The sequence below is a fragment of the Palaemon carinicauda genome, chromosome 17 (assembly GCF_036898095.1).
Source record: "Palaemon carinicauda isolate YSFRI2023 chromosome 17, ASM3689809v2, whole genome shotgun sequence".
Lineage (NCBI taxonomy): Eukaryota > Metazoa > Arthropoda > Malacostraca > Decapoda > Palaemonidae > Palaemon > Palaemon carinicauda.
The window spans coordinates 30,613,462-30,641,313 of NC_090741.1; the positions used below are offsets into that span (position 1 = coordinate 30,613,462).

General features: G+C 37.9%; 1 protein-coding gene across 1 annotated transcript in view; it reads left to right on the top strand.

Moving 5' to 3' along the window:
- Positions 1-10,755: 10,755 nt before the first annotated feature.
- LOC137656014 (uncharacterized) overlaps positions 10,756-27,852 on the top strand; it is an 87,578-nt gene continuing 70,481 nt past the window's right edge. The window contains exon 1 of the mRNA XM_068390202.1: positions 10,756-11,023. Within this exon, the coding sequence (XP_068246303.1) occupies positions 10,959-11,023 (65 nt within the window). The 5' untranslated portion in view covers positions 10,756-10,958. The remainder of the gene's footprint in view (positions 11,024-27,852) is intronic.

Here is a 27,852-nt window from a genome sequence, read left to right on the forward strand (position 1 = left end):
ACATATATATATACCTTTATATATATATATATATATATATACCTTTATATATATATATATATATATACCTTTATATATATATATATATATATATAAACAGACGGAAGTGGAAGGACACAACTCATGTCTTTGTTTAATGGATGATATATAAATATATATATATATATATATATATATATATATATATATATATATACATATATATATATATATATATATATATATATATATATATATATATATATTTACATATATATATATATATATATATATACACGAATAAGAATAACTATCTCTCGGCAACCATAATTATTGTTATTAATATCATCATCAATATCATCAGTATTACTACGGTTATTATTATATTTTCATAAAGAATACTGCTGAATCGCAGGAATTCATTTCAAATCATATATATTTCTTTCGAACTAACTGTTTCACTTCCTCCTGGAGAGTGTATCTCTAGAGGCTTTGTATTCTTATAAGTGGATAATCAGCCAATTTCTTGTAAGATGATTTACACATTTGCCTCCACTGAAATTCCTTGTATCTTCCTGCCCTAACTTGGAAGCTTCTGGAATATACTTTTGGAGGATGAGAAACACTAGTCAGAAAAGAGAAAAGAAATACATTTATCAGAAAAGTAATATTATTTAATGAAATATGTCATTGTTACCATTGTTCATCATTATTATTATTACTATTATTTCTATTATTGAATTTTAAGGTATAAGTTAACATGACAACATAAATATTAATATTAATTTTAGCTTTTATGAGATGGCTGAAATTTTATATATATTATTAGTGGGTTTGGTTGCCCAGTTGAATCTAGAGATTGAAGGTCACTCATGAGGAGCAGAGGTTGAACGTAGCCACATAATATCAGTTGCCTAAGGTTCGTCTATACTCAAGTTATGACCAGGGAGCACCAGGCTCTAGTTACTGATGACTCAACAGGTCAAACCTCATCTCCATAGGCCTTAATGATTATGTTGTTTGTTTTTCACAATTTGCAAGATTGCGGTCTTTCTCTGCTATCAGATCATTTCCTCTAATGTCTGTAATTATTAGTTGCACATTTTTATACTGTATACCAGCAACCAAGGAACATTGTTTTCATTTTTATGAGCCTTCACATTATTTGTTTTCTAAGCATTATTTTTCTGATCTGGATTCATTTACTTTTTTTTTATCAAATGTCGCTTTTTGGTAGTTTTGCTTTAAAATAAATCTCACGCCCACTGATATATTATAACCAACCACATAAGAATTTGATTTCAAAATTTATTGTCAGTTTCATGGGACAACATAAGTGCTGATACATCGGTATAATGAGTCAACAGATTGTTACTTTGCAAAATTATTCTACCATGAATAGCCAGCCAAAAAAAAAAAAAAAAAGAAAAAAAAATTATTCGAGCAATTTCTTAACCTCTCTGTCTCGGGACCGGGAACCACGAATAAATTTTTCTTTATGTAAGGAAATGAAAGACACGACTTATTTGATATGGTTGATTTATCGATAGTGGTAATTTTCATTCTAAATTGCCATTATCGCACATTTTTTATGCATATTTGACATATGAGTCTCAAGAGATAGATCATCCAACACTATGGGGCAATTATCTGGAAAATGAAATGTCATTCCCGTTCTCTATCCTTATTGACGTCGGAAATAAAAGCCTACATTAAACTTAATACTCAGAGTTTGTAAAGAGAGAGAGAGAGAGAGAGAGAGAGAGAGAGAGAGAGAGAGAGAGAGAGAGTATTCTTCGCAGTATTCTTTTTTGGTAACTGACAAATTATACAAATCTTTTGCAGAAAGAAAAATGTTGTTACCTACGATCGCACTTTTCAAATATTGACATCTTATATTACCTGCTGTTCCATAGCCGCCAGCGAATAGGCGATGGGTCAAATGCTGCAAGAACCCGAAGCCTGGAGAGGTATTCAATTATCTTGACACTTTCTGTTGTCTCTTTAGATGTCCTCATACTAACACAACGTTGAACTTTCTAAGTACCTATAATACCAAACATTTTGCGTAAGGGCAAGTCAATATGTCAGTTCAAAAACGTTAATTGATTTTCCACGTATCGTTTTATTTTCCCTATTCCAGACTGAAGTAAAATAACTCAATCAAAATCGAAACTTGCATTTTTGTGATGGTAGGACAATTTGAATAATGTCACTTCTACTTTGCTATCGATAATGAAATTTGCCTAACATGTATGTATTTTGAGGTATATAGATGTAGGTTATAGTGACTGCAACATGCAAATTGAACATGCAACACACATAGAAATAAAGAATAGTGCTTTGTCTCCATTTCTTCCATGCAACGCACATAGTAACCACTATGAGATTTCACTTAAATTAAACGATAAGAGCTGTTGATTGTAACACGAGCTAATTTCAACAAAATTTTTAATAACCATTTTTGAATTGTCATATTCTATGCCGATGTCAACCTTGTTGACAAATGCTGTTGAATGTACAGATGCTTTTGTCACCCTTATGTCACCTTTTGGGAACCTTGAAATTTAGGTGTTATAACAAAATAGAGCGAGTTAGGAGCTCGTCCTATCCTTATGTCACAATCACTCCTGTCAGGTTGATGACCTCTTAAGTGCCTTGAGCACCCAGCCCGCCTCCCAGCTTACCTCTTCGTCTGTTGTATCCTTCAAAGATGTCCACCACCGACCCCATCTCATACTTTTGCATGGTTTCAGTGTGCTGAGGTTCAGTTCTGCACCAAGGGTGTGACCCACTCAAGCAGCCAAGCATATTATAATTGCAATCCTGTACAACACCTTCCCGGAAATCTCAGCCTTTTTTGCAAGCGAAGGGAAACCTCTATACAATATGATGCCCCCAAATCCTACCTCCTGGAACAGTACTCATAGATGCCAGATGCACTTAACGCTAAGATTTTTCATCTCTCTCAACAACCACAGGGAGATCAAAAGGCGTCGAAGGCTGTCAGTCATATGATCACTATTGCTAGCCTTCAGCCTCCTGTAGATGGTTCTCCTCATAAAGTGAGCCTAATTCATGCCCTTCGTGTACAGAGACTGCCATGTTTGTGTGAACCCCTCTAATCAATGTTGACGCAATTCCCAATAAAGATCTGATGATTTTAATCAATGCCATTATGGACAGCCACTTCCCCACTGTTCGATTCCCATAATATTCAGTACCCTATCAAGACAATGGGATATACAGTATATTTGCAAGATTCAGACATTTGTCCTCACGCTGCTTAGCATCTGCTAAACACACATTTGAAAATATGAAAGAAATTGGCCTTTGTCAAAAGGTGCCAAACTCATGGCAATTTCCCATCCACATCGTCTTGACAAAGAATGAATCCTTATGCCCTTGTGAGGATTATAGGTGTCTCAACATACAGCTCAAGTTTGACCGAGTTCCTATACCCAACATCGCCATCAATACCTCCTACCTCCACAATGCTAAAGTATTTTTCACCACTGACCTCTTAATGAGCTATCAACATGGAACCATAAACCTAAAAAATATTGTAAAGGTAGCCATCACCATATATGGCATATAATACTTTCAGTTACTACTACCTTGGCCTTCATAATGCAAGGAGTCCACATTTCAATGACTCATGGACGGAATCTTAGGTGACCTCCTCTTTTGTGTATATTACGTATATGACATACTGGTATTATCTTCCTTAACAGACGATCACTTTCATCACCTATACATCATCCCCAATTGCCTGCAGTAGAACATCGTTTCAGTCAGTCAGGTATGGCAAATATACCTTGTAACCAAGTAAGTGGCATTCTATGGTCATCACATAATTCCTGAGGCATCCACCCCCTCCCTAAAAAGGTATAAGCAGTACAAAAATTTCACACGGTTAAACTGTCAAAGCACTGCAGACTTTCTTAGGGCATGGTGATAATGCTATAACTGGTTCTTCCCCGCCATCACCACTACTCTTGTCCTCCTCTACAAACTCACTAAGGAAAATTCAGAAATCCGGAAGTAAGGCTTTAACAACTCAGGTTCAGTAATTGGTAGATGCGAAAATAAAATAAGACAATTCTTCCTTATTTGCTATTGTGGTATAGCCTTTATTAACACTTCAATGTCTAAATCACAAAGCGGAGAATATACTGCTCAAACACGCTCTATTGAGCAAAATTTCCTAAATTTCATTATCATTCACAGTATAATGCTAATAACCTCCTCACACATCACACTGGAAGAGAGAAATCCCTTTATAACACGTGCACTAGAAGCAAATGAAATGACAATGATAATAGGCAAATATACTAATACATCAATATAATACAGGGCTGGTGTATAAAAATATATACAGACATATATTGATTTGTCAAAGAGGCCCCTTTCAGGATGCGGCCTTCTTCAATGCAAATAAAGCCCTATCAAATACTACTACTTACAGCTTTTTCATGTCAATGCACCCTCCAAACTCTCCACTGAAGCCTCTGACGTTGCTGTAAGGGTAGTACACGAACAAATGATCAATGGATCATCCTGCCAATTAGCCCTCTCCACTAGAAAGCTGTCTAAAGCAGGATCTAGTTACTCTACCATCACCTGTTAAATACTGGCAGTGTATTTGGCTTTCTGTCACTCCTGCCACTTCTTTGAGGGCATGTCCTTTGTCATTTCCATACACAACTTGCCCCTTGTGCAGGTCTTTCTGATATTTTCTGAAGACAACTGTGCTATTCAGCACATCCTTGACCAACTGAATCCCATAATAAACACTATTTCTGAAAACACTCTGGTTTCCCTCCAACTAGGAATGAATGACAAGGCCTTAGCATAAGCCCAACGAAAGGACACCAAGTACCAAACCTGTATGACATTCAGCATGTCTTTCTGTTGTGAAAATGTTTCCTGCTATAACTTCAATGCCCCCTTCTTGTTTGATGGGAGCATTGGTAGGCGACACCCGTGGATACCTTCCTCCAGGCACAGACAGGTGTTTTAATTGATCCATGGCCTCTCACACCCATCATGATGATCTACTACACAGCTACTGAAGTTGAGTCCACATAGCAACAAAGCATTGCTAAGGATGCCAAGGACTAGGTCCATGTCCTTATTTCATGCCAAGCTTCACAGATACATCAAGAAAGTGATTTGGGTGAGGCAACTGATTAATTTCAGCGTTGTGTTACTCACATTAACGTTAACATGGTTGTTCCCTACACACTTCAAAAGTACTCCATTATCTTTTCACAGCATTTGATTGGGCTATTATTATTATTATTATTATTATTATTATTATTATTATTGTTATTATTATTATTATTAGCCAGGCTACAACCCTAGTTGGAAATGCAAGATGCTCTAAGTCCAAGGGCTCGAACAGGGAAAAATAGCCCAGTGAGGAAAGGAAATGAGGAAATGAATAAATGATGAGAACAAATTAACAATAAATTATTCTAAAAACAGTAACAACGTCAAAACAGATATGTCATATATAAACCATAAAAAGACTCTTGTCAGCCTGTTCAAGATAAAAACATTTGCTGTAACTTTGAACTTTTGAAGTTCTAATGATTCAACAACCCAATTATGATGATGATTCCACAACTTGGTCTAAAATACTATGTAGTATTCAGCCTCATGATGGAGAAGGCCTGGCTATTAGAATTAACTGCGTGCCTAGTATTACGAACAGGATGGAATTGTAGAAGGAGATCTGAATGTAAAGGATGGTCAGAATTATGAAAAATCTTACGCAACATGCATAATGAACTAGTTATCTTGAAACCATCACCATGCAAGATACAACATACAGCTCATGAACTACAGCCTTACTTTGTGGATGAAAAGCAAAATTTGGCCTCTCAGAGCATATTACTTCTCACTGAAGTAACACTTTCATCTCTAAATGTCAGACATTATTACGGTATTTACTCGGCATCACACTTCATTACACTAACATTTCATTATAACTCGGCAACCAACAAAATGATAGAATGTTTTCATTGTATCCTCAAAGCTGTTTTGATGTCACACTGTACCAAGTCTAACTGATTTCTACCAGCTTCCCTTAGACCTACTTGGAGTGAGGACTACTCGAAAAGTAGTATCAGCAGTAAAAATATTACCTGGTGACTTGTGTGTTGTACCTGTGGAATATTTTTGTCCACCTACTCCTCCGGTGATCGTCAGCACCTACATCAAGTTGTGGAGAAATTTACCCCCTTTTCGTTAAGCTTACAAGCTACCAACAAAGCATCACATACCGAAAGACCTTCACACTGCAACACACGTCATCATTCTCACCATCACTTCAAAGCCAAAGCTTACACTCCAATGCATGGGCCCATTCGTTGTCATAAATCATACTCTAAAACCTTTCTTCCTGAATACTTGTAGTAAAGTTGATTACGTCACCATTGATCACCTAATAGCTTCGTACCTCAAGCAAGACGGCCCCCAACAGTATGACTCTCAAAGGCAAGTAGCCTTCTTTCGCATCTATGTCTGCTTCGGGGATGGGTGAGGAAGAAGAACCATGTAATGAGCTTGCGACAGGAAATGCATATACAAATAAAGAAGAATGCTGTCTCTCTTTTTCTTCCATGCAGATTGCATAGTAACTGCTATTAAATTCCCACCAATTCATGAAACAGTAAATTTTTAACTGTATTTTTATTACCGTTATTTTTTCATAATTTTATGCCAATGTCAACGTTTTTGACAAAGCCATGGAAAGACTCGCGCCCTTGCCACCCATATGTGACCCTTTGGGAGCATATATATATACTAGTGTTGCTTGCCGCATGAAGTAATTTTGCCACATTGTGGTGGTGGATATCATGAAGTCATGAACTGAGAGATAAAATTTATTCCAGTGTTGGCAAATCGTCCCTTCATAAGATTTTTAGGAAAATTAGCTTTAAATCTGTCAAGAGTGATGATCGTGAATTGCTTATGAAGAGCTCGCCATTGACTCATACCTTTTTCAGGTATGCCACATGATGATCCTGATAATCTGATTTCAGATTTTCCTTGTAGATTTGCCAATTAGGTTGTAAAGAAAAGCTAGTTCTAATATATGAAAATTATGCATTGAGATAGAACGGAGAAAAAAAAGGTTTATTCCTAAGTATACCGTATGAATTACATATATGCATTTCACGTAAAGACTGTAAATTGCAACATCAAAAGCATATGGAAAGAGCAGGCAAAAAATAACACTGACCTATTGAAGGAAGGTGCAGATAAAGCTACATGAGCAGCCTTTCTTTTAAAATATACACTCTGTAATTGTGGTTCATTATATAATATATGATGTTTGCAGCCCCGTTCCGTGTGGATACTCAAGTCAGGAAAATAACATTCCATGGTTTGTCATATCGTGTATTCTAAACAAAACAATGAGCCACTGACAGAGATAACTGAAATAAAAGGAAAACCCTTTAAGGTTAATACCTGTAAAGCTATACTATGATAAAAAAATATGGTTAGTATATGAAACTCTAATTACTAGCAAAATTGTAATTCGATATGAGAAATGGACGGGTGCCGGCTAGTTTGGTATTATTCCCTATATGTTTAATAAGGGCTGCGGCATAATAACATACATATCAGTCTATTAAAATGTGAAAAATGTTTTTCACTCTAAGTCCATTGTTTACATCTGAGAGACTGAGGGGGACTTATTGCGCATGCGTTTATTCCCTTGGTTTTGGGAGCTTTCAGTGCATTTACAATGACGTATTTGTCAGGTTTTTTTTTTCCTTTAAACCAATTAACAGCTTATAAGTACTTCTTCCTAAGTTCCCGAATGTTGCTCTATAACAGCCATTTTTTCCCACCTTCGTCTTCAGTTTAAACTTCACCACAATGAAGTAAAGACGTCACTCACCAGGAAGGAACTTGAGAGAAGTACATCAATCTTTTTCGAAATATAGTGTGATTTCATTATGTCAGCAATTGATTATGATGTAATTGCTCTCCGTTCAGTGTATAGGTTTTGTTGCTCATGCGAAATTAAAAAAGAAATAACCGAGAAATAATGCCTGAGAGCTCCGATTATGGCTTGATTTTTAGGAAGACCAACACATTATGGAATGCGAAGCTTCTGTAAAGATTACCAAGATAAAAAAAAAGAAAAAAAAATGGTGTCAATCATAAGGTAAGGAATTATTTGCAATTTTATCATAATGTAAGGAATTATTGGTGATTTTATCATAATGTAAGGAATTATTGGTGATTTTATCATAATGTAAGGAATTATTGGTGATTTTATCATAATGTAAGGATTTATTTGTGATTTATTTCATCATAATGTAAGGATTTTTTGTGATTTACTTCATCATAATGTAAGGATTTCTTTGTGATTTACTTTTAGTTATTGACCTTGGAAGGGTGGTCCGGCCAGCGGTTGTGACCTTGGAAGGTGGTCCAGGGACTTGCCCCCTGCTAGGGGTTGTGAGCTGGGAAGGGGGGTCCAGGGGGCTTTCCCCTGGTTAGGGGCTGTGATCTGGGAACTACTAAGTTAGGTTAGGTGGGTTTGTTAGGTTCTGTACCGTTTTAAAAATCTCAAAAGTGTTAAATAATCATATTTGGCCTGTTTTCAGCCACTTACATGAACCATATAATTTTCCAACTGGTTATCTAGTCCTTATTTTGCCTTTCTGATCATTATTATTTTTGCAAATCACTTGTTTATGACATTTCCCACCCTAAAAACCCTGGTTTCCACCTGGTGTCTCCCCAAATTGTCTTTATGTAAGGGGGTCCAAAAACTCATGAATGGGTGGTTTGCCCCAATAATCATGGTCAGAAAGGCATAGAACACAAGATAACGAGTAGGAAAAATATATGGTTTATGTATTGGTGTGCTACTGTCTTAAGCACACATTTGAGTATGAGTTGTTTTCAGATGTATTTAGATGGTTTATTGAACACATCTTGGTGGTTTTTTAAGTTTTATTGTATATAAACAACTGAGTTAAACATCTCCATCACTGGAGGAAGCTGTGTTGGTCCACATGACCAATTCTGGTGAAGTTTAGATAAGAACTGCCTAAACTATCGATATCACAGATATCGTATGCTTGGTTTACTTTAGACACGTGACGGAATCGGAAGACACCTGCATCCGGTGACGTCACAAACTTTCACACGAAGAGTTAATGTGTTGACACTAAGAAAGAATGACAACTTAGCATCTTACATCCTGTACACAATTTGAGTTGACCATAGCAAATCTCACGGCCAGCTCTTCCAACCAACATGACATATTACGTCATTTGTTTTAAACATGTAATATTACTATTCTAAATATTACATAAGCTCGGCCAGCTATCTCAATTTTTTTTACAAAAATTTAACAACAAGCCGAAACATGGTTATTAGGTGTGACTGGACATACGTATCATTCATTGTCCAAAACTAGCCATATCCAACTGAGGACGAATGTCCAAATAGGCACATCAAAACTAATAACAATAATGCATACAAAAAAGATATTACCAAAGCAAAAAGAAAAATGCATGATAAAACCAAGATCATATATATGGTACATTGCTAGCAAATGATTACATGGTACCAAAAAACAAAACAAATTCTGACTTACAAATGATTCGGTAACTTGATAAAGAATAATTGTTACCTTTGTCAGAAACAAGATACTCAATATTCAGTGCACAAATACGAATTCCTGGTACGTACACGTACCACGGTTTCGTACATATATATATATATATATATTTATATATAGGGCTGATACATTTTATTAGATGCCCATAGATTCTGTTATATATCTTATATTTTTTTCTTTTTTTTTTTTTTCTCTTTTCTTTTTTAACATTCCGGCTGATATATTTTTATTAGATGCCGAGAGAAAAAATGATTTATATCCTTTTTTATTTTATTTATTTTTTTAAATGTTATTTTAAATGTATTTTTTAACAATGCAAATGTAGAGAATTTCTTTAATTACATATTACTAGCGTACTAGTCAGCTTTTCATACAAACATCATCCTGACAAATTACTCACTTAGCGAATGAGGTGGCCACTCATACAGCTTTGAATTGTATCAGGTAAGGGGTATTGTCAGGGCTATTCAACTCGTTCCTTTGTAGCTGCTTGCTGTGCCGTAACCTACGCCAAACAAGGATGTTCACGGCGATAAAAATTAACGCCGTTCCAAATAAACCTGCTAGTAATATAGGTTGAAGAATCTCTGTGTAAGTCGGCGACAGGTGGTCCTTTTCGGTAAGTTTCATTAACTGACAGAGATAACTGAAATAAAAGGAAAACCCTTTAAGGTTAATACCTGTAAAGCTATACTATGATAAAAAAATATGGTTAGTATATGAAACTCTAATTACTAGCAAAATTGTAATTCGATATGAGAAATGGACGGGTGCCGGCTAGTTTGGTATTATTCCCTATATGTTTAATAAGGGCTGCGGCATAATAACATACATATCAGTCTATTAAAATGTGAAAAATGTTTTTCACTCTAAGTCCATTGTTTACATCTGAGAGACTGAGGGGGACTTATTGCGCATGCGTTTATTCCCTTGGTTTTGGGAGCTTTCAGTGCATTTACAATGACGTATTTGTCAGGTTTTTTTTTTCCTTTAAACCAATTAACAGCTTATAAGTACTTCTTCCTAAGTTCCCGAATGTTGCTCTATAACAGCCATTTTTTCCCACCTTCGTCTTCAGTTTAAACTTCACCACAATGAAGTAAAGACGTCACTCACCAGGAAGGAACTTGAGAGAAGTACATCAATCTTTTTCGAAATATAGTGTGATTTCATTATGTCAGCAATTGATTATGATGTAATTGCTCTCCGTTCAGTGTATAGGTTTTGTTGCTCATGCGAAATTAAAAAAGAAATAACCGAGAAATAATGCCTGAGAGCTCCGATTATGGCTTGATTTTTAGGAAGACCAACACATTATGGAATGCGAAGCTTCTGTAAAGATTACCAAGATAAAAAAAAAGAAAAAAAAATGGTGTCAATCATAAGGTAAGGAATTATTTGCAATTTTATCATAATGTAAGGAATTATTGGTGATTTTATCATAATGTAAGGAATTATTGGTGATTTTATCATAATGTAAGGAATTATTGGTGATTTTATCATAATGTAAGGATTTATTTGTGATTTATTTCATCATAATGTAAGGATTTTTTGTGATTTACTTCATCATAATGTAAGGATTTCTTTGTGATTTACTTTTAGTTATTGACCTTGGAAGGGTGGTCCGGCCAGCGGTTGTGACCTTGGAAGGTGGTCCAGGGACTTGCCCCCTGCTAGGGGTTGTGAGCTGGGAAGGGGGGTCCAGGGGGCTTTCCCCTGGTTAGGGGCTGTGATCTGGGAACTACTAAGTTAGGTTAGGTGGGTTTGTTAGGTTCTGTACCGTTTTAAAAATCTCAAAAGTGTTAAATAATCATATTTGGCCTGTTTTCAGCCACTTACATGAACCATATAATTTTCCAACTGGTTATCTAGTCCTTATTTTGCCTTTCTGATCATTATTATTTTTGCAAATCACTTGTTTATGACATTTCCCACCCTAAAAACCCTGGTTTCCACCTGGTGTCTCCCCAAATTGTCTTTATGTAAGGGGGTCCAAAAACTCATGAATGGGTGGTTTGCCCCAATAATCATGGTCAGAAAGGCATAGAACACAAGATAACGAGTAGGAAAAATATATGGTTTATGTATTGGTGTGCTACTGTCTTAAGCACACATTTGAGTATGAGTTGTTTTCAGATGTATTTAGATGGTTTATTGAACACATCTTGGTGGTTTTTTAAGTTTTATTGTATATAAACAACTGAGTTAAACATCTCCATCACTGGAGGAAGCTGTGTTGGTCCACATGACCAATTCTGGTGAAGTTTAGATAAGAACTGCCTAAACTATCGATATCACAGATATCGTATGCTTGGTTTACTTTAGACACGTGACGGAATCGGAAGACACCTGCATCCGGTGACGTCACAAACTTTCACACGAAGAGTTAATGTGTTGACACTAAGAAAGAATGACAACTTAGCATCTTACATCCTGTACACAATTTGAGTTGACCATAGCAAATCTCACGGCCAGCTCTTCCAACCAACATGACATATTACGTCATTTGTTTTAAACATGTAATATTACTATTCTAAATATTACATAAGCTCGGCCAGCTATCTCAATTTTTTTTACAAAAATTTAACAACAAGCCGAAACATGGTTATTAGGTGTGACTGGACATACGTATCATTCATTGTCCAAAACTAGCCATATCCAACTGAGGACGAATGTCCAAATAGGCACATCAAAACTAATAACAATAATGCATACAAAAAAGATATTACCAAAGCAAAAAGAAAAATGCATGATAAAACCAAGATCATATATATGGTACATTGCTAGCAAATGATTACATGGTACCAAAAAACAAAACAAATTCTGACTTACAAATGATTCGGTAACTTGATAAAGAATAATTGTTACCTTTGTCAGAAACAAGATACTCAATATTCAGTGCACAAATACGAATTCCTGGTACGTACACGTACCACGGTTTCGTACATATATATATATATATATATATTTATATATAGGGCTGATACATTTTATTAGATGCCCATAGATTCTGTTATATATCTTATATTTTTTTCTTTTTTTTTTTTTCTCTTTTCTTTTTTAACATTCCGGCTGATATATTTTTATTAGATGCCGAGAGAAAAAATGATTTATATCCTTTTTTATTTTATTTATTTTTTTAAATGTTATTTTAAATGTATTTTTTAACAATGCAAATGTAGAGAATTTCTTTAATTACATATTACTAGCGTACTAGTCAGCTTTTCATACAAACATCATCCTGACAAATTACTCACTTAGCGAATGAGGTGGCCACTCATACAGCTTTGAATTGTATCAGGTAAGGGGTATTGTCAGGGCTATTCAACTCGTTCCTTTGTAGCTGCTTGCTGTGCCGTAACCTACGCCAAACAAGGATGTTCACGGCGATAAAAATTAACGCCGTTCCAAATAAACCTGCTAGTAATATAGGTTGAAGAATCTCTGTGTAAGTCGGCGACAGGTGGTCCTTTTCGGTAAGTTTCATTAAGTGTTTCGCCACACTTCCTTTATAGGGGAGAGGAAGTGCGGGCGTTGTAGAGGTCCACGTGAAGTTCGCGAAGTAAGCACGTTCTCTGATGATTGTCCGTAGGCCAGTCACCATGGAATTCGGGGAAGTCCCGATACAGCCATCTGCTGCGACGAAGATGTGGTTAAATGATGTGGATCCGTCAGGGCATGATACATTGAAGCCGTCCTTGTCGTATCGTATCCACGAGCCATTATTTAGTCTGCAATTGAATTCTTTATTGTCAAAGGGATAAAGCTTATCCAGACAATTTTCACTTGTATGGGAGAGAGCACCGTCTAGCACTATACCTAACTCGCATGAATCCATCAAGTTTTTACGGAATTCAAATGAGTCAGCTGTACATATTTTTCTATCCATTGCGTCTGAACAGTGAGTTAATTGATTTAAGTCTTTAATGACCGTATATGTTTCCTTGTCTGGGGAAATCAATACGTGTCCTGTCAAACTGGATATTACTGGATTTGAGTGATTCGTCATGAAAGTCGGAAATGGTGATATCCTGTAAGATTGCCAGGCATCAGAAGAATCAAAGGGAATTGTAATCCTAACCTTGTTATTATCTACGTTTACTGTAATTAGTCTGTAATAAAATTCTAACCTATGTTCGTCTAACAAAGGAACATAGCCTAGTTTATCCCTAGTGTTCTCCAGAACCAATTTTAAGTAACGTATAGGCAACAAATGGGGCGACAATACACCTTTAGTTGCTAACGTGATAGCTTCTACATAATCCTTGGATTTCTCAATGAAATGTGCAATTCTGTTATGTATGTGATCTATCTTTGAATCATAATACGTTAATGTTGCTAACAAATCCTGTACTTCCATAATTTGAACGATATTATCTGAATGTTCATTTAACAAATCCATAATTTTATTGATTGAAGCTAACTGATCCCTTAGTTCTGACATAATCAATTCATCTTTATGAGTCAAGAACTCAATTTTCTTATTTTGATTACTAATTTTAAGACGATTGGAAAGTCCTAAACCTAAACTTGCAACAGACCCAAAGATGCTTAATGCAGCATAAATGAACGGATTCCGTCTTTCTTTTTGTTCGTGTCCTACAGTCCACATCAAAAGGTCATAAGCCAAAGATCCTGTCTCTCCAGTCTTATTTTTTAAGTCATCAGATAGCATCTCTGCAACTTTTAATGTTGATCCAAGCAAACTCTTAGTAGTCAAATGAAAATGTCTCCTATGCAACTCATCCAATGATGCAGAAAACCTTGAAATGGCGGTTCTTAAGCTAGTGACATCATTCTCTTGAAGAAAAATTGCTTGCATATGCACTTCGACAATTACGTTGGTTGATGTAATAAAAATGTCTTCTTGTCTTTCAACTATATTGCCATATTTAAAATATATATTCTTAGTCTTAGAACTCATCCCATACGAAAAAAATGTCTGAGCGAACAATATCACTCCCAACAACAAAAAATTCATCTTGGAAACCTGTAACGAGAAAAAATATATGTAATTACTCCTGTATTAAAAAGAAAACTTTTTAGTTACAAAAATTAAAAATTTTTCCTCACTTCTTTTTAATTTCTTATGTGAGACAATGGTACTATTCTCTCATCCGTGGGTTGGGCTACGTTTTGAATTCTAAACCTATTGGCCGTTAATATTTCCAAAATGTTAAATGGGCCTTCAAACTTAGGTGTTAGTTTATAGTTGAGCCCTTTTCTGACATTGATTTGAATATAGATGTTATCACCCACGGTATATGTTTTAGTTGGTTTCGCTATTTTATCATGATTCCTTTTCATTATGATTTGTGATTCTTCTAAATTCTTTCGAAGGATATCATATCAACTTATACTTGCATTTATACATTCTTTTAAAGGATTTGATAGATTAGTTGTAGGCGTTAATACATGGAAAGGTGTTCTAACTGGGGTACCATACAATGCTTCATGCGGTGACATTTTAATTGATATATGATATGAATGATTCAGAGTACTCAGTGCCGCCGGTATTGCAATATCCCAGTTGGGGTCTGATCCCCCTAGTGTTACCCTTAATATATTTAATATCTTCCTATTTGCTCTTTCCACTAGCCCATTAGACTCTGGGTGATATATCATGGTATTAACCTTCTTTATGTTGAGGAATTCACACAATGAGATAAGAAAGTGATTATTAAATTCACCACCCGAGTCTGAGATTATCATGTGTGGAATTCCATGTTTACAAATGTAACACTCGTAAAACTTCCTAGCGCATTCAATCGCAGTTTTAGTTTTAAGCGCTATTAGTTCTGTATATCGAGTTAAAGCATCTATAATTACTAAGAGGTGCTTATTCCCTCTGTCTGACTCGTAAAATCCTGTTAACAAATCTAAATGTATTCTTTCAAAGGGTTGATTGGGAACAGGATAAGCTCCTAAGCTAACAGGTGTTTTCGTATGCCCTTTGTTTTCCTGACATGTGCGACAATTAGCTATGTGTCTTTTTATATCTGTAAGCATTGTATGCCAATAAAACAATGATTTGGCTTTCTGTGACATTAATGAGAACCCAGGGTGTCCATGTAATGGATTTGAATGCAACCAATTCAGGACAGTGGAAACAAGTGAGTTTGGTACTACTACCTGGTCGTTAGTTACATGTGGTGTATTGCGGGTTTTCCTTGTCACAGTCCTACACAGAATATTATCTTTGATTACATAATTCTGCTGCTTATACTTTATATATTCTTTTTCTTTATGATTGCCTTTCAAAGCATTTATAATTGTTTCTATTTTCTGATCTTTTCTTTGCTCAGTCTGTAACAATTCAGCACTCCAGCCTAAATCTTCTTGTTCAGATATTGTTTTTACAATAGGCATGGATGTTGATATATCTATTAATTCAGCTAAAGACTCCGTACAAGATGACACGGGGTTGCGTGATAATGCATCCGCAATGATATTTGCTTTCCCAGGTAAATACCCGATTCTTGCGCCAAAATCTTGAATGATTAAATGCCACCGAGTTCGTTTAGGGCTGTGATTGAAGCCTTTAAAGAACTCTGTTAGTGGTTTATGGTCAGTAAGAACCTTAACGGGATAACCGTAAATTATGAACTTAAAATGCACTAGCGAATTAACAATAGCTAGTCCTTCCTTGTCTATTACTGCATATTTACTTTCGGAAGTTCTCAATTTTCGAGAATAGAAAGCTATCGGGAAAAACTGTTTATCATATTGCTGAAGCAATACCCCTCCCACTCCTAAGTCTGAGGCGTCTGTTGCAATGAAGAATTCCTTACCGAAGTCAGGAAATTTTAAGATAGGAGAACTACACAGTTCATCTTTCAAAGTATTAAACGCCTGTTGATGTTGCTCAGACCATATGAAATCTACGCCCTTCTTCGTAAGATCAGTTAAAGGAGCGGCTATTATTGAATAGTTGCGTATAAAACGCCTGTAATATCCACTACAACCCAGAAATTGCTGTATTCCCTTGACATTAGTAGGTATGGGAAAATTACGTATAGCCGACACTTTATCATGGACTACTTTAAGACCTTGGCTTGACACCATGAAACCCAAATATATCAATTCTGTTTTGAAAAATTCACACTTACTAATCTTTACCCTTAAGTTATGTTGTCTTAATCTCTGTAGTACTAGTTCTAACTTACGTAGATGTTCCTCTAAGGTGTTGGAAAAGATTACAAGATCATCCATATAGGCATGCAATATATCCCCTAACAAGTCTCCAAACACTATGTTAATCATTCTTGTAAATGTTATAGGAGCACAACGTAAACCAAAAGGCATCCGTAAAAATTCATAATGTCCCCTGGCTGTGCTGAAGGCTGTGTATGGGATACTATCTTCTTCTAATGATATCTGGTGAAAGCCTTTAAGTAAGTCCAAACTGGTAAAATATTTATTCTGACCTAACAAAGACAAAATATCGTCAGTACATGGCACTGGGAATCGATCAGGGATCGTTTCCTCGTTTAGACGACGAAAGTCGACGCAGATACGCCATGTTCGATCTTTTTTCGGTACCACTATTAAAGGAAAATTATAAGGGCTATTTGATTTTCTAATGACTCCTTCCTCTAACATTTTACCTACTTCATCATTTATTTCATTCTGGAATTTCATAGGGAGTCTGTACGAGGGTACATATATAATTTTCTGTTTGTCTTTTAACCTTATTTGATGCTCGATCACATCTGTTTTCCCTAAGGATCCATCCGTAGTGGAAAAGACATCTGTATATTTATTTAAAAGTTCAAAAATTTTCTGCTGAATTTCTTCGTCTTGAATGTCCTTACTGATTTTATTTTTAATAGATCGTAAAAGGGATTCATCCGCAACTGATTGAGAGTGATTGATTTCAGCAACGGTAAGAATACGATGTTTATAAACTTCTACATCCAAGATATGTTGATTTTTGTGAATTACTAAAGTGTTATTTAAATGATTACAGACTTCGATATTACATTGCTGATGTGAGCCTACTGTATAAATAGCTTGTGTGACAGACAATCCGTTGGTTTTCAAAGTATCGGAAAGGATTAATATTTCAGATCCCGGTAGTGTTTTCTTTATTTGCACTATTAAATTCGAAGGTATGTTTGGTTCGATATATTGCGTGCAAGATGATATTACGGGTGAACGAGAATTCTGCTGGGTCGCGTGTATTATTTCTTTATTAGTGAGACAAGTTATTGGTTCTTCAACGTACGTTACGGTTACATTTGTCGTCTCCTTTTTATCCAAAACTGACTTTAACGTATTAGAAGACTTATAGAATTTCCCTTTGATATACACGCCGTGCTTTGCAGGAGCTAAGATAATGTTTTGATTTCCCATAGATGGGTATCCTATAATTACAGCTGGATACATATTAATGTTTTTCACAACAACAAATGTATCGGCAAACGTGCGATTACCGACTCTGAACTGAATATGAGTTATGCCTATGACGTTTAATTCATTATTTCCTATACCTGAAAGTCTGATTCCTGATTTTTCAATCGGAAAGTTCGAAAACAACAAATGATGCGTCTTCAAATCCATAATATTACGTGGACTACCAGAGTCAAAAAATAACGTAAAGGATTTGTGTTCTAAATTTACAGCATATAAGGTTGGCCGTAACTCATTTTGGCTTATTATTGTATGAATTCGTTGCAAATCTACGGGAGCATGCACTGTTTTACTTAATTCGGCCGTGTGTTTCATAGGAAAATCTATTGTCTCACAATTATCTGATAAAACATTAAATTGATTATTCAATACTATTGATGTTGACATAAATGACCTTGACCCAACATCACTCTCTTCCCCTCTAGAGTTAACTATGTGGTATTTGCTTTGCTCTGCACATTCTGAAAATTAGGCTGACTTTGCGAGGTCTGGTTTGACGGCCCAGGCTCAGCGATATTTGAAGAAGTGTTTGTTTGTTTCGGACTCTGAACTGTATTGACATTTTGTTGTTTCTTCTTATTGTTAAAATGAGGATTTTTCTTTTTATTTCCATATGGAACTGACTGTGGAATTGACTGTGTATTTCTAGGATATTGTTGTGTCTTACGCGCGTAACATTGACTATAAGAATGTGATCCTGTGTTGTGAACTGAACAAAATTTCGTTCTACAGTCTGCGCTTATGTGACCTTGACGTTTGCAGTTGTAACACGTCACTCCCGCTACTGGATTATTAATTACGTTCACTGTTTGTGGTTTTGTTTCATTCTTAGCAAAAACTTGAGTTAACACGGGATCGAGATCTGGACACTTGGACATGTGCTTCTTTATCTGTTTATAGACATCCAATTCCGTACTTGCAGGCATTAACTTCTTATCAAAGCACCGCACTAAAGCTTCAGGCAACATAAGTGTCATGCAAGTTAAATACATTAATCGTAAAAAATCTTTCACGGAGATATTATCGTTAGTAACCCAAGTGGAATTACCTAAAATGTCCTGATATTCGTTAAGCCTATCAGCTATGAGAGCTGCTCTCTCAACAACATTAAGCCGATTCATAGTGGCTTGATTAAGTGTATTTCGTAACGTTAACACTACATCCAAAGCCTCTTCACCCCCATAGATCGCGCGTAACCTAACTTTGAAATCATCCCAAGTAACTGCTTCCTGAAATGAAACACCTCTTAAATACGCACTCGCATCCCCCTTAGAAAAATCTATAAAACTTTTAGCTTCTTGTAATTGTACAAAAGGATCTACGATTTGTTTGGCATTTAAATGGGCATCAACGGATGAAATCCATGACTCCACATTTTGTGGCAAGAACCCGTTGACACGGCCTTGAAAAGGAAGGATTGCTGACCTGGCATTTACAAGCGTCACAATTGGAGGAGGATTAGCCTGGCCTACACCACTAGGTCCAGGGGTAGGGCTGACAGGAGGAGCCATGACTGCTGTATTCTTTTTTTTTCTATCTCTTTGACCCCTTTCAATCCTATCAAAATATCTATATGAGTACAGACGCCCACTGCGTAAACGCATATGTATAATAAAATTCCCCCAACAATGTTACTAATCCCAATACATTTCCCCCCAAGAGTTTATGAAAGAAAAAGGAATTAGCACAAAGAAAGAAAAATTCTAAATGAGAATTCGGAGTTTCTTATAACAAAGTTTAGGAATTCACTCACCCCAGTAATAATTGACTAACGACTTGTGATAACTACACTTCACTGCACAAACTGAAATGAATACAAAATCTTTGTACTTAGCTTATATATGAAGTCGAGTCGTCTCTCTCTCTCTCGATGTTTTGTTAGCGATGTCTCGTTCTAGTTTCTTGTAGAATGTAGGTCTTCCTGGATATGTTTTGCAATAGTTGAATGCCAGTCCTTGGGTTTCCTAGGATGTTGATTGAAGATTCTATTTGTATACTAACATATGTTGGTGTTAGCATTTTCGTTGGACTTAGTCAAAATTGTAGATGTTTGTAGATAGTTCTGAGTTCTTGAAGATCTTTATCAGGTATTACAGCTTTTATGTTGAAGTCTTGAAGATATATCTCTGGTTTTACAGCTATTTATTTTGAAGTCTTGAAGATATTTCTCTAATTCTTAGAGTTTAACCGCTGTCTTTGAGTTTAAGCGCTGCCACCATTTATTGGTGTGCTACTGTCTTAAGCACACATTTGAGTATGAGTTGTTTTCAGATGTATTTAGATGGTTTATTGAACACATCTTGGTGGTTTTTTAAGTTTTATTGTATATAAACAACTGAGTTAAACATCTCCATCACTGGAGGAAGCTGTGTTGGTCCACATGACCAATTCTGGTGAAGTTTAGATAAGAACTGCCTAAACTATCGATATCACAGATATCGTATGCTTGGTTTACTTTAGACACGTGACGGAATCGGAAGACACCTGCATCCGGTGACGTCACAAACTTTCACACGAAGAGTTAATGTGTTGACACTAAGAAAGAATGACAACTTAGCATCTTACATCCTGTACACAATTTGAGTTGACCATAGCAAATCTCACGGCCAGCTCTTCCAACCAACATGACATATTACGTCATTTGTTTTAAACATGTAATATTACTATTCTAAATATTACATAAGTACTTGGCTAGAAATTAAAGTATCATATATTTACCAAAAATACAATGCCAATGGGCAGTGGCGGATTAACCATAAGGCAAACTAGGCACATGCCTTAGGGCCACAAAAAAATCCAGGCCATTTCTGGTAGTCCAAAAACATTTTGATTATGACTAAGAGAAAAATGTTACCTGTCAGTTATCGGTAATTAGCCATGTTGTGAAAGGTCTGAAGTTGTTTACTATGTTTTAAGTGCTTTGGCTGTAAAACAATAAAATTCTTAAGTTTCGTAATCATCAGAACAACAGATATTTCTTTTGACGTTATTTACATATTCTACATGTATGTCCTTGTCCGTGTGTACTGTTGGTGGCAGACACTCATAGAGAACCGTGAACGGTTATGGCCCATCATGAGTGACTCAGAGTGCTGACAGGTTTATTTCTGCTCAAATAGTTAATTTTTGCTTCGAGTTTTTGTTCGACACATGTTTTTGCCAAACGATTCATCGAAACTTTTTGCTCATATTTTTGTTGTAGTAGTGTTCCTCATTGTTCTATTAATATTTTCTCTTTTTTCTCACGTTATGTTCCATCATATTTAAATCAGTGAAAAGTTTCTTTCTACCTAGATCTAATCTAGGTAGAAAGAAACTTTTCACTGAATGAATGATCTAATAGATCATTCATTCTGGCTTCGAGGTTTTACTTGAGATTTGGTTTTGTCAAGTGATTCATGGATACTTTTGCTTATATTTTTGTTACAGAATTGTCCCTCGCTGTTCTATTAACGTTTTCTCATTTGTTTAGACACAGTATATTCAGTTACATATAAAATAAGAGTTTTAAGGATTTTTTTATTTTTTTATTTTTAACGACCAAGAACCAGTTTATCAGTCTGTCTGTAGGCTATGTATGTTGGGTTCACTGTGTTTTAATCATCATTCACCAGATCTCCTGCTTAGACGTAAGAACCCGTGTGTTTTATATTACTTCTTGTGTTTAAAAGATCTGATGATAAGAGTAAATAATCCTCGAAACGTAACATTTGAAAATCAAAGATGCTAGCTCAAGTACTACTATACAATCAAGGTTTTCAATCTGCTTGATTTGGTGACATTCCCTCGGGACATTCATTAACATCCAATTACTTAAATTTAAAGTTAACACTTTTAATGTCATCATCGATCAACTGAACAGTGCTTTGAAAAAACGCATTGAAGCATATTCAACCATGCAGCAGCGGTTTGGTGTTCTGACTAAGTTTGAATCAATGTCTGATGATGATATTGTGGCTGCAATTGAAAGACTTGTTGGTGTGTATGCAAGTGATCTTTCCTCTGACTTCTATTCAGAATTCTGTCAGTTTATCTGTTGGTATAAGGAACAGACAAAGAAGAAATGTAGCAAAGAAGTGTCAACAGGTATTGCTCAACATTTGTTCAAATTAATGTACAAAACTGGAATTTCAACTGCATTTCCAAACACTGAAGTGGCTTTGCGAATTTACTTGTCACTGATGGCTACTAATTACTCTGGTGAACGGTCATTTTCCCAGCTTACTCGAATTAAGGATGTAAAGCGATCCACAATGAGTCAGCACCGCCTTGGTGTGTTGGCACTTCTGTGCATTGAAAAAGATTTGCTATCCGAAACTGACTTCAGTTCTATGATTGATGAGTTTGCTACTGTCAAAGCAAGAAAAGTGAAAATTTAATGTATACAAAAACACATGTATGTAGTAGTACCTTACCTTAACATATGTAAAATTGATAAGGTTTTGTTTAGAAATAAATGTTTACTAATGGGTATTTGTTATTATTGTACAATAATATAAATTTTATCATTAGTTCAGGCCATATTTTAAAAAATCTTGAAATTTGCCTTAGGGCCACAAGAGCCTTAATCCGCCACTGCCAATGGGTATAACAGAAATTACAGAAATACATATTTCACATTGATTAATGAAGCTTACCACAATTTTGAGGACTTGTATTCACCTAAAACAAAGGAGTAATAAGAACATTAATGGTAGCTCTTCCTTTGCTTCTAAAACTGAGAGAGCAGTTGTTTTGATTGTGTTTATTCTACTCTGTAAACCGGGAAATAACTAATCCAACGGGGTAGACTATAGTATAAGTACTGTTTCTCAAAGTATATGTAATTATCTAACTGTGTATGTCGATCGCAGTGACAATGGCTCCCGTAAAATGCAATAAGAATTTAATCAATAACTATACTACTGGGGAATAAGAGATTCCCAACAAAATAAAAACTTACAATATGTAGGTGGATATACAGTAATCCATATAAAATATAAATATACGGTTAATGACCTCTTATATCCTCCCTGATGGGGACTTCCTTGTTGTACTTACTAATGATATTATATCTGCGTTTGCCATTCTCTTCAAGCCAGGCACCTGATGGTAGCACTTTAATTTTTATAATATAGCCAGTTTCATTTGGTTTTGTTTACACTAATCGGCCTAACATCCACTTATTGCGAGGCCGATTATAATCTTTGATTAAAACAATATCATCAATTTCTACATTTCTTTGAGGTTTTAACCATTTTGGCATATATGTAGAGATTATGAATATGCTCTTTGCCTTCTTCGCAATAACTGATTGTGAAGATATTATACACGGCATTTATTTATTTCTTTTTTAGATATGTTCTCTTTTACAAAATTATCTGGAGGAGGGAATATTACCTTAGACTTCAATGTAAGAAATTGATTAGGTGCCAAAGGTTCTGTATTTAAAGGATCATTCAAGTTATCTGTGGGTAATGGTCGGTCGTTTCCAATATTTTTTTTGCGTCAGTCATGAATGTTTTCAAAGACTCATCATTTAGATTTTAGTACTGTTAGACAAAAATACATTCAAAATATTTCTAGCAGTTCTTATTTGTCTCTCCCAGACACCACCCATATGGCTTGTATGAGGTGGGTCCATTTTAAATATTAAAAGTCCACATTGGTGCTTCAATAATTAATTTTTCATTAATTTTTCAGAGGCACCTTGCAAACTCTTCTTTTACACCAATAAAGTTATAAACTTGATCTGAACACATTTGTGCGCAATGGCCTTTTCTGCAAACAAATCACTATAAGTCTTTAAGAAAGAATCTGTACTAAGAGAATGGTCAGTTTCATGTGCATTGCCCTACTTGATGTTATGTATGGTATTGGTTATCCAAAAGGGGATGGCACCTTCATACATTCCTGGAATAATATCCATTCATTAGTGTTGTTCAACATCTCATCCGATGTTGCTGATTCTTCTTGATGGGATTTAATGATACGTTGGTATTCTTAAAATATATTTATTCTGCTAACAGCTTACATTGCTTCTCAGCTCTCAATGGCTTGTCTCGATAACTTTCAACTCTCAAGTGAGAATATATAAACAAAACTCGTATGGATACATACAGAAAACAAAAGTGAGCATCGCTTTCAAAAAGGTCGAATCCTACTGCAATACAAAAGTAAGAAGAATCACATACTAACTTTAGGACAATTAGTGAATGATCAAATCCTTCTTAACATACTGTACATGTTAAATAGGGCGCCCTGATCTAGAGAGGCGAACTGTAGGCGGGTCATCTGGCAGAAGATAAGCAGGTTTTAGACGATCAATGGAGACCCAGTCTTCTTTGCCCCGAATGTTTAGTAGGAATGCTTTCGGACTGCGTCGGATCACAAGGAAAGGGCCCGTGTAAGGGGGCGTTATTGGTGGCTTGCTAGTGTCGTTGCGCAGGAAGACGTGCGTTGCAGAGTGCAAGTCCGTTGGTATGTGATGCTTCGCTGGGGGCTTGTAAGTCTGGCGGCACGGAGTAAATTTTCCCACGACGTGACGTATGCGCTGGAGATCGTCGGAGGAGGTTGTAGAAGGAAAAAATTCGGCAGGGACGACCAACGGGTCGCCATACACCATTTCAGCTGCCGAGACGTCGAGGGCATCTTTAGGAGTCGTCCTTAGTCCCAGGAGGACCCAGGGAAGTTGAGTAAACCAGTTGCAATCCTTGCAGCGGGACATCAAAGCTGCTTTGAGGGTGCGAGGAAAACGTTCAACCATTCCATTGGCAGCGGGGTTGTAGGCCGTTGTCTGATGTAGGGTGATGCCCAGGAGATTCGCTAATGATGTCCACAATTGAGAGGTGTAAGTGGTTCCCCTGTCAGAAGTAATATGCTCAGGGATACCGAATCTTGAAATCCATCCAGAGAGTAAGGCAGAAGTACATGAGGCGGACGTTGCAGTTTCCATGGGAATGGCTTCAGGCCAACGAGTGGAGCGGTCAATGACAGTAAACAGGTAACGATGTCCTTGTGATGTGGGTAGGGGGCCTACAACGTCGACGTGAATGTGTGCGAAACGACGCTGAGGTTGAGGAAAGGTGCCCACTCCTGAATCCGTGTGTCGATGTACTTTGGAAGTTTGGCAAGAAGTACAGGCGCGGACCCAATCCTTAGCATCCTTAGAAATGCCGTGCCAAATGAACTTTGCCTTCAGCAGCTGTGCAGTAGAACGGCACGAGGGATGTGAAAGGCCGTGAATGAAATCAAACACCTGTCGGCGCATGGGAGCAGGAATCCAAGGTCGCGGTCTACCAGTACTGACGTCACAGAGGAGGGTGGTGTTGGAGTCTTCGAGGGGAAAATCTTCCCAACGGAGGGACGTACAGGATGTCCTACAAGCTTGATACTCTGGATCCTGTTGTTGGGCTTCAGCCAGGGCGTTGTAATCCAATCCCAGTTGAACGGCAGCCAACGTGTTTCTTGACAGGGCATCGGCAACGGGATTCATTTTCCCAGGGACGTATTGGAGGGTGCAATTGTATTCAGCCACGGCGGAGAGATGTCGGCGTTGACGGGCGGACCAGGCATCAGACTTTCGAGTGAACGCGTGCACCAGAGGCATGTGGTCTGTGCGAATGACGAAGGGCGTACCTTCTAAGAAATGGTGAAAGTGACGGACAGCCAAGTGCACCGCCAGCAATTCTCGATCGAAGGTAGAATAACCCGATTCTGCCTTGGACAGTTTTCTGCTGAAGAAGGCCAATGGGCGGGGCGAGCCTTTGACCACCTGCTCGAGTACTGCACCAATAGCGACGTCGCTGGCATCGGTGGAGAGAAGGAGAGGGGCGTGTGGGATAGGAAAAGTGAGAGCCGCAGCAGTTGATAGGGCCTTCTTTGCATTGCAGAAGGCTGCTTCTTGAAGGGGACCCCACTTCAGGTCCTTTGGCTTGCCCTTGAGGGAGGCGTAGAGGGGAGCAAGAGTGGCGGCAATGGCTGGCAGAAAACGGTGATAATAGTTGATCATGCCCAAGAATTCCTGCAGAGCTTTGACGGTCGAGGGCGCGGGGAAGTTCTGAACGGCTGCTACCTTCTCAGGGAGGGGATGGACTCCTTCAGGAGTGATACGGTGCCCTAAGAACGACACTTCGTTGGCGCCAAAGGTACACTTGTCGTACCGGACTACAAGGCCGTTTTGTTGCAGGCGGTCGAGCACGATGGGCAGGTGACGGAGGTGTTCCTCTTTTGAGGAGGAGAACACAAGTATGTCATTCCACATAACATACACAGAAAGGGAGGTCCCCTAAGACGCCATCCATGAGACGTTGAAACGTTGCCCCAGCATTACGAAGGCCAAAACAGGAGTAATTGAAGGTGTATGTACCAAACGGAGTGGTGATGGCGGTCTTGGGAATGTCTTCTGGGTTCATAGGCACCTGATAATGCCCCTTCAGGAGGTCGAGCGTAGAGAAAACCTTCGCTTTGTGCAGGTAGGAGGTCACATCGGCAATGTTTGGGAGGGGGTAGTGATCCGGTTCTGTTTGCATGTGCAGGCGCCTGTAATCCCCGCACGGACGGAGGGAGCCGTCTTACTTCAGAACGATGTGTAAGGGTGACGACCATGGGCTGGAGGCCTTTTGGCAAAGGCCCATTTTCTCCATTTCGGCGAACGTCTGTTTGGTGGCTGCCAATCGTTCCGGTGCCAGACGTCTGAATTTTGCGAAGACTGGGGGTCCCGTCGTCTTGATATGGTGATAAATACCGTGCTTGGCAGGAACCGTGGGCGTTTGGCGAAGTTCTGGACGGGAAACTTCCGGGTACGACGTGAGGAGGTGGGCGTAGGCATCCGTGGGTGCGCTGTTGTGGAGAGCGAGGTTAGAGGGGGCGGGTTAAAGAGGTGTCGACAAGTACGAGTCTGCGTTGACCAATCGTCGGTGGGCGACATCGACCAGAAGGTGAAAATGAGAGAGGAAATCCGCACCGAGGATTGGCATTGTGACGTCAGCAACGAGAAACTTCCAATTGAATTTACCGTTTCCGAACGATAATGTGAGGTTCTCGTAACCGTAGGTGGATATCACAGATCCGTTGGCAGCTACCAAGTGGACGTTGGCAGATGTAGACAGACTACGTCGTGCCTTGAAGAGTTTCCTTGGCAAAAGAGAACAACAAGCACCCGTGTCTACCAAAAATCGCACGCCCGTTCCTGCATCCTGTAAAGAGAAAAGATTAGAAACATGGGAGGCCACCGCCACAAGCGATGGCCTACTTACACGTTTTTTGGCCACTGACAATCCTCGGCACATTTTTCGCGGTTGCCCCGAATCTGAAGTGTTAGTAGCAAAACTGCGGCGGATGGGAGGTTGTAAGTGGCTGAAGAAGTCGTTCGTTGGGGCGCGAGCGATTGGTGGGTGGTGGGCGGCTTTGTTGCCGCTTCGGCACGTCACGGGGTAGGCGTGTATGTCTTACGGCATTCATGTCAGCTTCGGTTGACGTTGAATAGGCATCCTCGTCGTCAGGGGTGGAGGCGTTGATGGAGGTCTTGAAGTGGCTGTCCATAAGGGCGTCGGCTTTGGTCATCAAGTCCTTTATGGGTAAACTATCGACATCGGGTATGGCAGCGCGTATAGGTTCGGGTAAACGGCGTATCCAAAGGGCACGAAGTAGGTTCACCTCACGAGGAGAGCCGTCTGCGGCAGGTTGAAGGCGAGCGATACTGGTCATTTCCCTGAGGGCAAGCGAAGCCCTTTGGTCCCCCAACAGTTGTTGCGAGAGCTGAAAAAGCTATGCTATACGGGCGGCTGGTGACAGCGAGTACTGCTGCAGAAGGTATGTTTTGA